The sequence below is a fragment of the Magallana gigas genome, chromosome 5 (assembly GCF_963853765.1).
Source record: "Magallana gigas chromosome 5, xbMagGiga1.1, whole genome shotgun sequence".
Taxonomy (NCBI): Eukaryota; Metazoa; Mollusca; class Bivalvia; order Ostreida; family Ostreidae; genus Magallana; species Magallana gigas.
Window position 1 is genome coordinate 1,183,507 of NC_088857.1, and position 12,666 is coordinate 1,196,172.

Here is a 12,666-nt window from a genome sequence, read left to right on the forward strand (position 1 = left end):
ATTACGCAAGATGACACTTACTTAATCGTCTATAGGCCCGTGGTCTTAATTACTCACCCGGGTCACGATCAAAATGGTGGTTTATGTCAAAATGATATAAATACTGAACCCTGAACTGTGGTATTGCGTATCTCTGATATTACTTGTATTGTCTCGAATTATTGACTAATAATAAATATACATGTATGAATTTACGCTCCAGTGCCTATACCTACTTAGTACTTATATACGCTCAACATTACTATAATTCATGTTGAATAACTTTGTTTTGATCATATATACCGTAATCAAAGAAGTTGAATAGTTACTTTCATTAAATCTTCTCTTTTTATTTCAGGTCAACAGCCACACTATGTCTTCTATGTGCTTTTCGCGGTGTTACACTGCGCATGACCGGAAAATTGCACATCTATTTGGGCGTTATGGTCGACTAATCGCCCGCCACCCCTGGATCGTCATCATCTGTTCCATCGTATTGAGTCTTCTTCTAGGCATCGGTCTTCTCCGACTTGAGTTCGAACATGACCTTGAGACCCAGTATCTCCCAGAGAACAATGAGGCTTCAGTGGACCGTGAAATCTTGAGAAACGTGTTCAAATCGCTCAACCATGACAATTTCCAGATCCATACATTAGCAGATGTTGGATTTTTTGCGGAAGTTATCATAAAATCCACGAATGGCCAAAATGTATTAGATGGAAACGCTTATCAAGATGTTTTACTAATTAACGATTACATAACAAAGAAAATTAAGATTTTGGACCAGTCAAACACTGAAATATCGTACCAATCTCTCTGTGCAACAAATAACGGTCAATGTGTTGTGTTTGGCCAAGAACTTCTTGTTTCTGACTTCCAACAGGATCTACGAACAGGGAACGCGACCTTCCCACTGTACAGACGAACCATATTGGTTTCCTCGATGCTTGGAAGGGTGGTCTCTAAAGACAATCGCCTCGTGTCGGCAGAGATGATAAAGCTGAGGTATTATCTCCAGGAAAATTCCGAAAATGATGGTCAACTATCAGAAAAGTGGATTAAGGAATTTGCCCGTCGGATGGAAGAATTTCAGGCAAATCACACAGAAATTGCATACTCCTACCACAATGCATTGGACGATGAGGTTGCTCGGAGCTCTATGGCCGAGGCCCATCTGTTCATAATCACAGTAGGCCTCATGGTTACCTATGCGTCTATCATAACTGCTGGGAGACGCATCAATTGCGTCTACGATCGCCAAAACCTGGGACGCGTCGGCGTCTTCTGTGCAATTCTCTCAATGGTTCCGGCGGCGGGAATCGCAAGTGCTTGTGGTGTAAAGTTCATGAACTCTGTTGGAGTGATGCCTTTTTTAATAATAGGCAAGTACATGTATACGTGTTTCGTTTTCTTGTAACACATCGTTATTTTTACAACCATACTAATTGCGTTCCTCTGACAAAAAGTATGCGAGAAAATCGGCAATTGAAAGATATTTTTCCCGAGAACAACAATGATCGTTTCTTTTATTATATCGTTTTTATTTTTAAGGTATTGGTATCAACGACATGTTTATCATCATGTCAGGGCATGCGCAGACAATAGGACAAGAGCTGAGTGTGGAGGAGAGGATGGACCGCACCCTGAGGACTAGCGGCCTCGCTATCACAATCACCTCTCTCACTGACCTCCTGACGTTCTTCATCGGTTACACGTCCTCCTTCAGAACCATTCAGAACTTCTGTGTGTACACAGGTAAGGCTCGTTCAACATTCCGCGATGTAACATAATCATCCTTTTATTATCATAACGAGGTGAGGATGGATCAAATTTAACAATTACTTTTAAATTACCTGTAAATACAGTATCAGGTTTCCTCTTCTCTTCCAGGTTTGGCCGTTTTCTTTTGTTACGTAAACCAGCTGACAATTTTGGCACCATCTATCGTCATACACGAGCGATGGATGAACGCGGCAAAGCATTCCGTGACGTGTAAGTCCACAAAGCCCCGGGGCCAGCTTCGGGCCGAGGGGTATTCCGCCTGCTACGTCACCTGTTGCTCTGGGGAGAAGCCCACGTCACGTGCAGATCTAGAGAGTGTGTTAGAAAGCTACCCCAAACGTTTTGTGCAGTTCTTGGTCCGGAACAAAGTTTCCAAATTTTTTATTTTTATCGTGTACTTGTGTTATCTAGCCGTATCTGTGTGGGGAGCTACGTCCCTTAGACAAGGGTTCAGGTTCTCGGATTTGGCGTTAGAGGGCTCTGCCTACTATAAGGCCAGTGATTGGGATTTTGAGAATTTTAAGTGGGAAATTCCGCTTCAGATTGTTTTTACTGCTCCTGTAAACTACGAAGACAGTGAAACACGAAAACAAATTTTCAGTTTCATAGAAAAGCTTAAACAGGAGCCATTAATAAAAGAAACTCCAGAGATCAATTGGTTATCGACATATGAGACTGTCCTCGGTAACAGGACATTCGGGGACAAGTTTGAATCTCTAAGACATTACTTGAATAATTCGAAGATCTTCAGCGAGGACGTGAAGTTCTCACCGGATTTCTCTTCTATAGATCTTTCCAGGTTCTACTTGTTCTCGGAGAACTTGAGGACTAGCGATGTTCAGGGACAGTTCCTGCTGAGGATCCGGGAGCTTGAGGAGTCCTCTCCGATCCCCTGCTTTATTTACTCTCCACTCTTTGTTTTCTTCGAGCAGTACGCCATCGTAGTGAGGAGTACGCTGCAGACAGTCGGCATTGCTATTGCCGCCATGTTTGTGGTGTCCTGCTTATTCATGCCACACCCACTTATCGTTACCTTGGTGACCGTGTCCCTGGTATCCATCCTTGTGGGGGTGTTTGGCTTTCTCCCATTCTGGGGACTCAACATCAGCTCAGTTACAAAAATAGAACTCATTTTATCTGTGGGCTTTTCTGTTGACTTTAGCGCCCATCTGTGTCATGCTTATCTGACGTCACAGTCACATAAGCGGAAAGACCGCGTTCGAGATGCGCTTGAATTGGCTGGTGGTCCCATCATCAATGGGGCGCTTTCTACCATTATCGGCCTTTTTATGTTGATTTTCTCTAACAGTTTTATCTTCCAGTCATTCTTTAAAGTGTTGTTCACGGTCATTGCGTTTGGACTTATACATGCAGTACTCTTTTTACCCGTATTTCTGTCTGTAATCGGACCAAAAGTTCGCATTTTACCGGAGACCGAGCCCGGTCTCAGAGTGGAATTACATAACGGAGGAAATCTCGATCAGTGTAACGGGGCGCAGCATCCACTGGTTCTGAAGGAAAACACCTAGATGTGAAGATCTACAGTCACAGAGTGACCCGTATCTCCGTCCATAAATCAAGCTCAAAACGAGGACCCCATAAATACAGATCGAGTCGGTTTGTTTTTCCGGCATTAGTGAAAAGTCTTCAAAAGACTCTAAATCATCTGTTGTCGGGAATGAGGTTTTAATCTAAATGGCGTTGACAAATTTTATGGCATAACGATGATCTTGCGTTTTTGCTGCATGAATTGAATAGTAATAGACACTTGTAATATATATGCATTTCTAAACTGCAGGGATAAAAACAAATCAGATTAAGAAACAACTGACTTGATATACACCTTTCTTTAAGTAAGGATATATATATATGCATTTAAAGAGGAGTATGTACTACATGGTTTATATTAGTACAATATTTTTATATATGATTAAGTGGATTGTTTATGTTTTTGTGAAATTTATCAAAAAATTTAATGCAATAAAATTGAGAATTAAAGAAATACTTTAAAAAATCATTGTTTCAACGACGATTCCAACAAAATGTGCCCGGTATCCTGTTTTGCATAATTTTTATACTGCTACTATGTGTAGTCTCCCGGGCCTTCGGTTGTAAACTTGTATTATACGACTAAATTAACGTAACAAGCGGGAATAAATCGTCTTTTTATGAAAAACAACTTTAATATAGTGTCAACACCTACTTGAGCGGTACATAATTCAAGGCTATATAGAGAGAGGCCAGTCACTTTTAAAAATGTCGATGGCCATGGCCATTTTTAGACTGTATTGGTCCCCTATAGAAGAACTCTATTTAAAAATGTAGGAAAAGCCAAAATTTAAAAAGAAAATCAATTGATTTTTTCTTTACTTGATAATAATTCATAACGAAACTATGGAAAGCGTGTTCTGTGGTGATCGGAATACATACAAAGTATCTTGACATCAATTCGCTAGAATTCTGAATTATTTCAGTTTGATGGTCGGCTAGATTTGCCGCAATAAATGGCCGCTGGTTTATTAACCCAACGTGCATGTTGAGTTTTGTTGTTTCCTATGGCCCATATTATTATTTTTTGTGAAACTTCAAATCCTAGCTTACACTCGATCCTATCTTCAAGTATTCCCTCAATGATGCCATTTGTTTTAAATGTCTTAATTTATCGTTGTTCATGAAATATGCCGTGTCACGGTACTCCGATACCCCATCGTATACGTGGTAAAACTATGCCGCCCCTTGACCCGTTCACACTCCAGTGATTTCCAAGGACGCGCGGGTTACAGATAATGAAGTAACAAATTCCAGCAATGTCAAGTTACGTAATCTGAGCACACCGGAGTTGTGAAGGCCACCAAAATACGAACGTGAAGACGACGGATTATAGTTACGTAAGGCAGACATCGGGGTCGTGAGGCATTTTAAAACCTAGGACTAAATTTCAACCATTCATAAATTGGATGTAAAATTTATCATCAAATCTTATGTTTGAAAGAAGATGGGGGAATAAGATGGCGCAAATGCCCATTCGGTTTAGTCGTGAAATACAATTTTGAATTTATTTTTCCCAATTAAATCTATTTAAATATATTATAACACAAGTTTGCAAAAGCACAATTTCTAACTATATTCAGTTTTTAATATATATTTAACAAAAGATAAGAAATAAATTGCCTGAAATTTTGGTGGTATCGAACCCATAACGTAAAAACCTTAGATATGTAAGGTTAGTTTATGTCAGGTACTCTAACCACTGAGCCTTTTCAGACACAACATAATTCATTTAAATATTATGTGTGACTTTGGCCACGAATTTACGGACTTGTATTATTTTTTCGTTGAATTGTTGGGGTACAAAATCCTATTTCTATTGTATAGTGGGCCATCTCTCCACGTTTTTGTTGATTGAAATCGGTTTGTTTTCCATTATACCTTATTTAGACTATGAGAAAAATATGGAGCACAGACCCGCTCTATAAAAGAAAATGCCTTGAAGTTTAAAAAATGACACTATATATTTGCAGGTTTTGATACGTATACGCCTGTTTGAGTCAACATATTCCAAGTATTGAACATATTAATAGGTAAAAAATCAATGATATGTTAAATATATATTGTTTTAAATGATTTTTTTTTTGAAATATCAGATTTATTAATATTTTGATTTTTCAGTAGCTTGTCCGACCGTGTATGGGCATTTTACACACCTTATCCGCCCATCTTCTTTGTGACTATCAAAGTATTAACCGTAATTTTAATAGCACTGCAATTTCCTGATGTTTTCGGTCATAAGATAATACGCCAGTGTACAAATTATATGACAGCTACTTGATCCGGATGCCAGAGGTTGTTAAGAGGGCTCAATAGGCTTAGCCTTTTTAGACCTTATTAATCTCCTTGAGACAAAGAGTTCTTTGTAAAGAGATAGGAAAACATGAACATTCTAAAGCTTATCTAATTGCCCCTTTTTAGAAAATAAGTTTGAGGCTAAAAATATCATATCTATATGTTTTATGTAGTTTTTTTTTTAAAACTACATTTATCAAACTTTAAGACTAAATATATATCAATCACAAAAAATGTCAATCATATTTTAAAAGTATGCACAAAAAAATGTTAATACCAATTTAATGTTTTGACGTTTCGTCACAGCTGGTAATTGATTTCAATTGGTGTTGTCTTATTTTTTATCTATGCTATTTATAAAAATACATATCAGTTATGAAACGTTGAAAATTTCACATTATTTTCTTTCGTAATTTTCAAATCATATTTTATTTCTCATGGTGGACACTTAGAAGTTTTGTTGAGTTTACATGTACATGTGCATTTAAACCGTGTAGAGTACAAGCGCGGATCCAGAAAATTTTTCCAGGGGGGGTCCGAAGGATAATTGTGTTTGCCAGGGGGGGGTCCGAGGCATATTTTCGCGATAATTTTACTATGTAAATTTAATAAATTTTCATTTTCCAGGGGGGGTCGGGACCCTCCCGACCCCCCCTCTAGATCCGCGCATGGAGTAAGTTCCAGTTTCAGTTCAAAGACAAATCAAGACTCTGAAGCTGGGGTCAATTTTCAACAGGGTCAATTTTCAACGCCTTGAGGTCATATCAGACTTAAGATTTTTTCAAGCTGTTGAAAAATGACCCCGGGTATAAATTTCACGACTTTTGGTCTCAATTTTCAACTTGAAAAATGACCCCGGGTCAATTCATCGCTACACCGGAAACGCTAAACCACTCTTTTCTGTTGTATCCGGTCTTAAATGGACTTGCTTTAACTGATAATCCTCAACAGTATACAAATGTCATGATAAAGTATACATTCCCGTTATCATGATCATGTCATAAATGCTCATAGGTTTTCTTAATACATGTATAGTTGAAATATATAGTGCCTTCTTCCTTTAACATGCTGAGAAACCCCTGATCAAAATCGACAGTGTAGGGGGACCGCGTTAGAAATTATAGTGACCCGCGGTTATGATAAGCGAGAGTTACTCTGACCGTGCAGCAGGGGGTCAGTGTTGCCATGGTTTTATTACCTAAACCTCTTATTGCTGGCCTTGTCTCGGTATCTGCACGCTTTCAAGAAGCTCAAAGGTTTGGAGAATGGGAGGACTATATCAACTAAAAGCGTGAACCCCCAAAAACAATAGGTAAGTACATAGACGTGTGCATAATGAGAGGATTATTTTGATAGATCTGGCTGTATCATAACATGTATAAATATTACAAAATGTCTTAATTTATAGGATCTCAATCTCATTGAACTTTTTTAAATTAATATCTCGGGCACGAAGCATCGGGGGAGGCTTTTTTCTTGCATGCAGCAAGCATTTTTTTTTTAATATTAACATTTTTGAGAACTTATAAAACGAAGTAAAATGAAATTATTTTCGTGATTGTCAAATTTGCATTTTTTTTGACAAGGTTTTTCGTTCTATCATTTTAAATAAACTCTATATGTTCAACCCTCTGTTGTTTTAATTGTTTGTTTCCTGAAATTGTAAATAAATGGACGTTTTGAGTATTTCAGTGCCATTTATTACAGTGAATGCTCGGGAACTTCAAAACTGAACAAAATTTTTAAAATGATTTATTTATAAGATATAAAGAACTTAAGGCTTAATAATTTCATGAAAAGAAAGAACAATTAAGAGGCACATGGTCCACGCCTATAGCACGCCAAATTCACAAAAATGAGCTTATCATAATTTCAAAGTCGATAAATTAGTTTTAACGGTTGTAAACTATAGTTTACAGACAGAAAACTATAGTTTACGACGATAATCTATATTACACATCAGTCTGTAAACCATATATATAGTTAATTAATGCGATCATCTATGTTTCAGAGGTGTTAAACTATATTTAACACTGACAACTGGGTCAACAAAAAAGCTGCAAATAATTTAGTGTATTGTGAACTAGGTAGACTGCCTTTGAATATTAGAAGAAAGCTTTTCAAATATTGGTTAAAAATTGAAAATACAAATTACATTATCGTGAAGGAGCCGGCATACGAAAGCATGCTTGTTAATGACCATATAACTGTGTGAAAAAAATCCATTAAAAACGAGTTGTCTAGCATGGGTCTAATTAAATTATTTGTCTGACGAAAATTGTTCAAATCAATGTAAAACCTACAAGATAATTGAGTAGAATAATTAGCTATTGATAAACAAAGTTTGATGTTATCTTTTTCGACCTCTCCATAGAGTATGTTATATCAACGCCGTGTAGATAATTTTTGTTTGCAATCTTATCTTAGGAAACCGATTTAGATGTGTTTTATTTTCAATTTTTTTTAAAAAGTATTTTTCGAACTTCATTACATTCTCTAAATATTGAACAAGGTCGACACAACAAGGTGCCAAGAAATAAAAGATTTTGCCGGAATTTTTGTATTCATTGGACTGTAAATACAAAATTAATTAGAAGTGTTATCTATAAATAAAGACACTGAAAAATGTAAATATAAACATATAAAAGTGAATCTCAAAGTATAATGGCAAGCGCGACCAGCCTAGCTTCTCCTTTCCCCAAATAATGAGACATGTGCCTATATCATGTCGGGATCGATATTCTCAGAATGTAAAATAGACACAAACCATATCCCGCGCTTTGTTGATGCAGCAAGATGCAGCGATAACAAAGAATGCCACATGCTTTTTAACAAAGAACTAATTTCTGGAATCGCCATGGTTGCTTAGGGTTTGTTTTTTTATTAATGACAACATTTTACAAGACATCAATTCAGAAAGTTAGATTTATAACAAATGTCCCTAATTGTATGCTTTAAAATAATGTTCAAATAGTTTTTGTCAGTACATGTAGCAAAGGATTTATATACACAAGCAGTTTGTGGAATAGTAGTGGAATAGTTAGTCATCGTATTGTACACGTTGCTTAGATAGCCTATATTTAAAATGGACCAAAAGTATGATGCTGGCGGCAGCTGTATGTAATGTGACTTTAGAAGTACTTGTATATACATCTACTGCCTATCACACAGAATTATACCACAGTATCACTGGCGTCGGAAGCAAATTGAAAGTGGGGGGGCTAGACTAATCCTAATCCGTGGGGGGGGGGGGGGGTATACCTATACTTCCAAAAATTTTTTTTCTCCAAAATCATGAAATTCCTAATCCGTGGTGGGGGGGGGGGGGGGGGGGCTAGTTTGCTTCTCAATCCAACTTCTAAATCTTTCAAAGTAAATTTAGAAACAATAATCTTTCCTGCGAGAAAAAGTGGGGGGGCTGAACCCTCTATCATGCTATGTTTCTAATGGTTACGTATAACCAAAAAAGTGGGGGGGCTATGGCTAAGCCCCCCCTAGCCCCCCCGGTTCCGACGCCTATGAGTATATACATCTACTGCCTGTCACACAGAATTATACCACAGTATATACATCTACTGCCTATCACACAGAATTATACCACAACTAAATGATCCTGTTACAGTAGATAAACTCTATGTTCAAAGTATTTTTATTCTTGAACAGCTTGTATTAAGTCATTTAAACCAGCAGGATTTTGTAACTTTTTGTTACAGCATCACATATGTCAATGAACATTTTCAATGTATCATTATGGTTCTTTACTTCCAGAATTTTGCACATCTACAAGAAGTTGGACCATGGAACTACGTCGGAGGGCCAAGGATGTATTACAGTGTCATCTATGCGAGAGCCCGGACCCCCCTATGTACTGTGACATATGTCAAACACACTTGTGTAAACCTTGTGTAGGCGAACACATCTCTGATGAATCAAAGAAACACAAAGTCGGAGTGTTCAAAAAGCAGGAAAAGCAGGGGTCTCGTGCTAAATATAGAAAATGTTCCCCCAATGAAAATGAAGCTGAAACAAGCATCATAGAAAGCCAAAGACAAGTGATAGAGAAAGATTTACAAGAGTTGGAGAAATGCATTTTTCCTAGATATCAGGTCATGGCATCCAACTTCCCTATACAAAAAGAGGAGCTTCAAAAAAACTCTCAGAAATTGAAAAATGCTATAGATAAAAGAAGAGAAAACTTGAATTTAATATTAACAACCATTTATTTGAGGCTGAAGTTAAATCTTCGTAAGATGGATGCCATAATCTTGGGTGCCTTAAATAGACAGGAAGAGGAAAATAACAAGGCCATTTCAGGCATCACAACAAACATTGAAAATATGAAGAAAATTTTAAATTCCAATGATGAAAGACTGTTTTCTACATACATATCAAAAAATTCTGAATTCAAAAATGTACCACCCATGCTCAATATTTCTCTACCAAAATTCACCCATCATCAGATTGAGGAGGAGCTTTTTGAAGAGTTTGGTTCGCTGTCTTCATTTAAATTTAGCTACAGAGTAGATTCTCCATGGGCCGAGTCGTCTCTCCAGTACAGACCACTTATCAAGGAACCACGTGTCATCAAGCAGATGGACACAGAATATGGAGATACAAATCTGCTGCATACTTTGTATTGTATGTCGTCTCATAATGATGAAGACACGCGTATCTGGACGTGTGGTGACGACGACAAACTACGGCTTTACGACCTCCGGGGGGAACTGGTCAAGTCAGTCCCAACAAAGTCGGGAAACCGGCCGTGGGACGTAGCTGTCACCAAGAGTGGAGATCTATTGTACACAGACTATAAGGAGAAAACTGTAAACATTGTAAAAAATTTACATATTCAGACAGTAGTCAGATTACCGCGGGCGTGGGAACCAGTCGCACTCTGCGTGTCCTCCACTGGTGACCTGCTGGCTCTCCTTGACTGTGATGACAAGGATGAAACAAAAGTCGTACGATACGCAGGCTCAGAAGAGATACAGAGTATCCAGTACAACAGCATCGACGGAGAACCTCTATATCCCTACACTGCTTGCCATACACACATCTGTGAAAACAGGAACTTGGACATCTGCGTATCCAACTGTGGATCTGGTACAGTCGTTGTGGTGAACCAGGCAGGGAAACTAAGGTTTACATACACCGGTACTCCCTCAACTATAGAGGAACCATACATGACCTGGTTCAACCCATACGGCATTGCTACAGACAGCCACAGCCGTATACTCGTGGCAGACTGTAGTTCTAGAAACCACCCATACCGTATCCACATCCTGGACCCTGATGGACAGTTCTTGCGATTTATCGACAACTGTCAATTACAAGGCCAAATGAGTCTCTCTGTAGACAAGAACGACAACCTTTATGTGGCCGAGTGGGAATCGGGTAAAATAAAGAAAATTAAATATTGCTTGTAAAGCTAACCACGTGGGAACACATAGAATATATTAACACTGTTGTTTTATCTCGGCCTGAGTGGCTGCTAGCACCACACATCCATTAGGTGTGGGCAGCAAACACCTAGGGGCTGATACCAGGGTTAATATCAAATCATCAGTGTGATGTCGCTGATATTATATATCCAAAGAAAAGATTATTTTTTTTATCAAATTAAAATTTCTTTTAGTAAGAACTAAAACTTACGGAAGCTAAAAATTGAAATGCTTTTTTGGATTTACAAAATTCATTTATTTTTGTTTCTTATTAAATACATACCCTTTTCTGGGCAGCAAAAGTTGCCAGACAAACCATCATCATTTGATATTTAAAGAAGTGGGTCTAAAACATGAACTATTATAGAATCTGCCCTTAGCAACTGTGTAACAGTTCCTTTGCTGGAATTTTTTATATCTTCCCTTGGATTCACTACACAGAAACCTATTCTATTGAACGAATTGTTACAGAATATTCATAAGCGTGTTCATACTTTTGACCACTTTACTATCCAAGCCGGGGCATTTTTTCAGTGCTTTTTTTACCTCAATTTTAACTTCGATTAATATTAAAATTTAAAGCATGCTATTGTTTTCAATATACACTGTTGCAAGGATTACCTCCTCTTGATATTTAAAATTTGTACTATTTAAAAAATTTTTTTTTTCCATTTTCATCAACAAATCTTATTATGTCTAAATACATACACTAGAAATGTAACTTGTGTTGAATTAAAGATTTTAAATGTGAGGGTAAGACGGCCCCTTGACGGTGGGCTGAGAAAGAGATCTCATGCCCGAAGGCGATACAGCCATGGCTTCAGGATGCTGTAAATTGTATTGAAGCTGATGCACCACTAGTTAGTAGCCATTGATATTTAAACTTACCATAATCATTTGGTACAGGTATCCATTACCAGTCGTTACATTTAGTAACTTAATTGTAAATATAGTGATATATATATTTTATCAGTTAGCATGTGTATCTATCATGCCAAAATACATTTTTATTGCATGTAAACAATATAATTATGTATTACATTTGAATGTACATCATTACATCATGTACAGATGATGGGGGGGGGGGAGTCAGGGTTGAATTTTTTAAAAAGGCGTTTCAGGAAAATATTCAACCTTTTTGGAAATTAGAATACTTTTTTTTTGGGGGGGGGGGGGGGTTCTTTAGGGAAGAAAAATCTGCATCTGTATTCATGTATGTTATTAAGATATTATTACTTGAAAACAAACAGACTGTTTAAATCATATAGTTATTTGTTTGTTAACAATACTGATATACATGTACTAGTATTACATGTTCATGTATTACAACATATTATACCTGTAGGTTTTGTACCACATCATGAATTATCATGTGTAAAATATTGCTTATTGTATTAAATGATAGAATGGACAATAAATATATAGTAAATTTGAAGTACTGTTTTGACAACATTAGGAGTCAAGAAATTGGTTACAGTAGCTTGTGTTATAGAGACCAGAGACCCCTGGATCATCCAATCTAAATTTAGTGATAATACATCAGTTTATGCTGTAAATTTCACAATTTTTTTTTTGCATTTCTTAGTGTTTGAACCTTTAGCATGGATTTAATATTCCGCAT

At 37.3% G+C, this 12,666-nt stretch overlaps 2 protein-coding genes across 3 annotated transcripts; both read left to right on the plus strand.

The window, feature by feature from the left end:
- Positions 1 to 301: 301 nt before the first annotated feature.
- On the plus strand, positions 302 to 3,531 carry LOC105329535 (patched domain-containing protein 3). The gene is made up of 3 exons (XM_066084862.1): positions 302 to 1,361; positions 1,531 to 1,734; positions 1,870 to 3,531. The coding sequence occupies exons 1-3, from the start codon at positions 353 to 355 to the stop codon at positions 3,288 to 3,290; spliced, it is 2,634 nt and encodes an 877-aa protein (XP_065940934.1). The 5' UTR covers positions 302 to 352; the 3' UTR covers positions 3,291 to 3,531.
- Positions 3,532 to 6,659: 3,128 nt separating this feature from the next.
- LOC105329534 (uncharacterized) lies at positions 6,660 to 12,480 on the plus strand. Of its 2 annotated transcripts, none has more exons than XM_011430816.4 (2): positions 6,660 to 6,916; positions 9,373 to 12,480. In XM_011430816.4, exon 2 carries the CDS (start codon positions 9,402 to 9,404, stop codon positions 11,028 to 11,030), a length of 1,629 nt encoding a protein of 542 aa, XP_011429118.3. In that variant the 5' UTR covers positions 6,660 to 6,916; positions 9,373 to 9,401; the 3' UTR covers positions 11,031 to 12,480. The 2 variants fall into 2 exon arrangements, with proteins under 2 accessions (XP_011429118.3, XP_011429117.3); XM_011430815.4 differs by lacking the exon at positions 6,660 to 6,916 and adding an exon at positions 8,341 to 8,474.
- The last annotated feature ends 186 nt before the right edge of the window (positions 12,481 to 12,666 follow it).

What these genes read in the sequence shown, in the direction of transcription:
- LOC105329535 (XM_066084862.1), top strand. Translation starts at nt 353, where the DNA reads ATGTCTTCTATGTGCTTTTCGCGGTGTTACACTGCGCATGACCGGAAA. An exon ending in GATGCCTTTTTTAATAATAG is followed by an intron (nt 1,362 to 1,530) that starts GCAAGTACATGT and finishes TTTATTTTTAAG; the next exon opens with GTATTGGTATCAACGACATG. An exon ending in GAACTTCTGTGTGTACACAG is followed by an intron (nt 1,735 to 1,869) that starts GTAAGGCTCGTT and finishes CTTCTCTTCCAG; the next exon opens with GTTTGGCCGTTTTCTTTTGT.
- LOC105329534 (XM_011430816.4), top strand. Translation starts at nt 9,402, where the DNA reads ATGGAACTACGTCGGAGGGCCAAGGATGTATTACAGTGTCATCTATGC.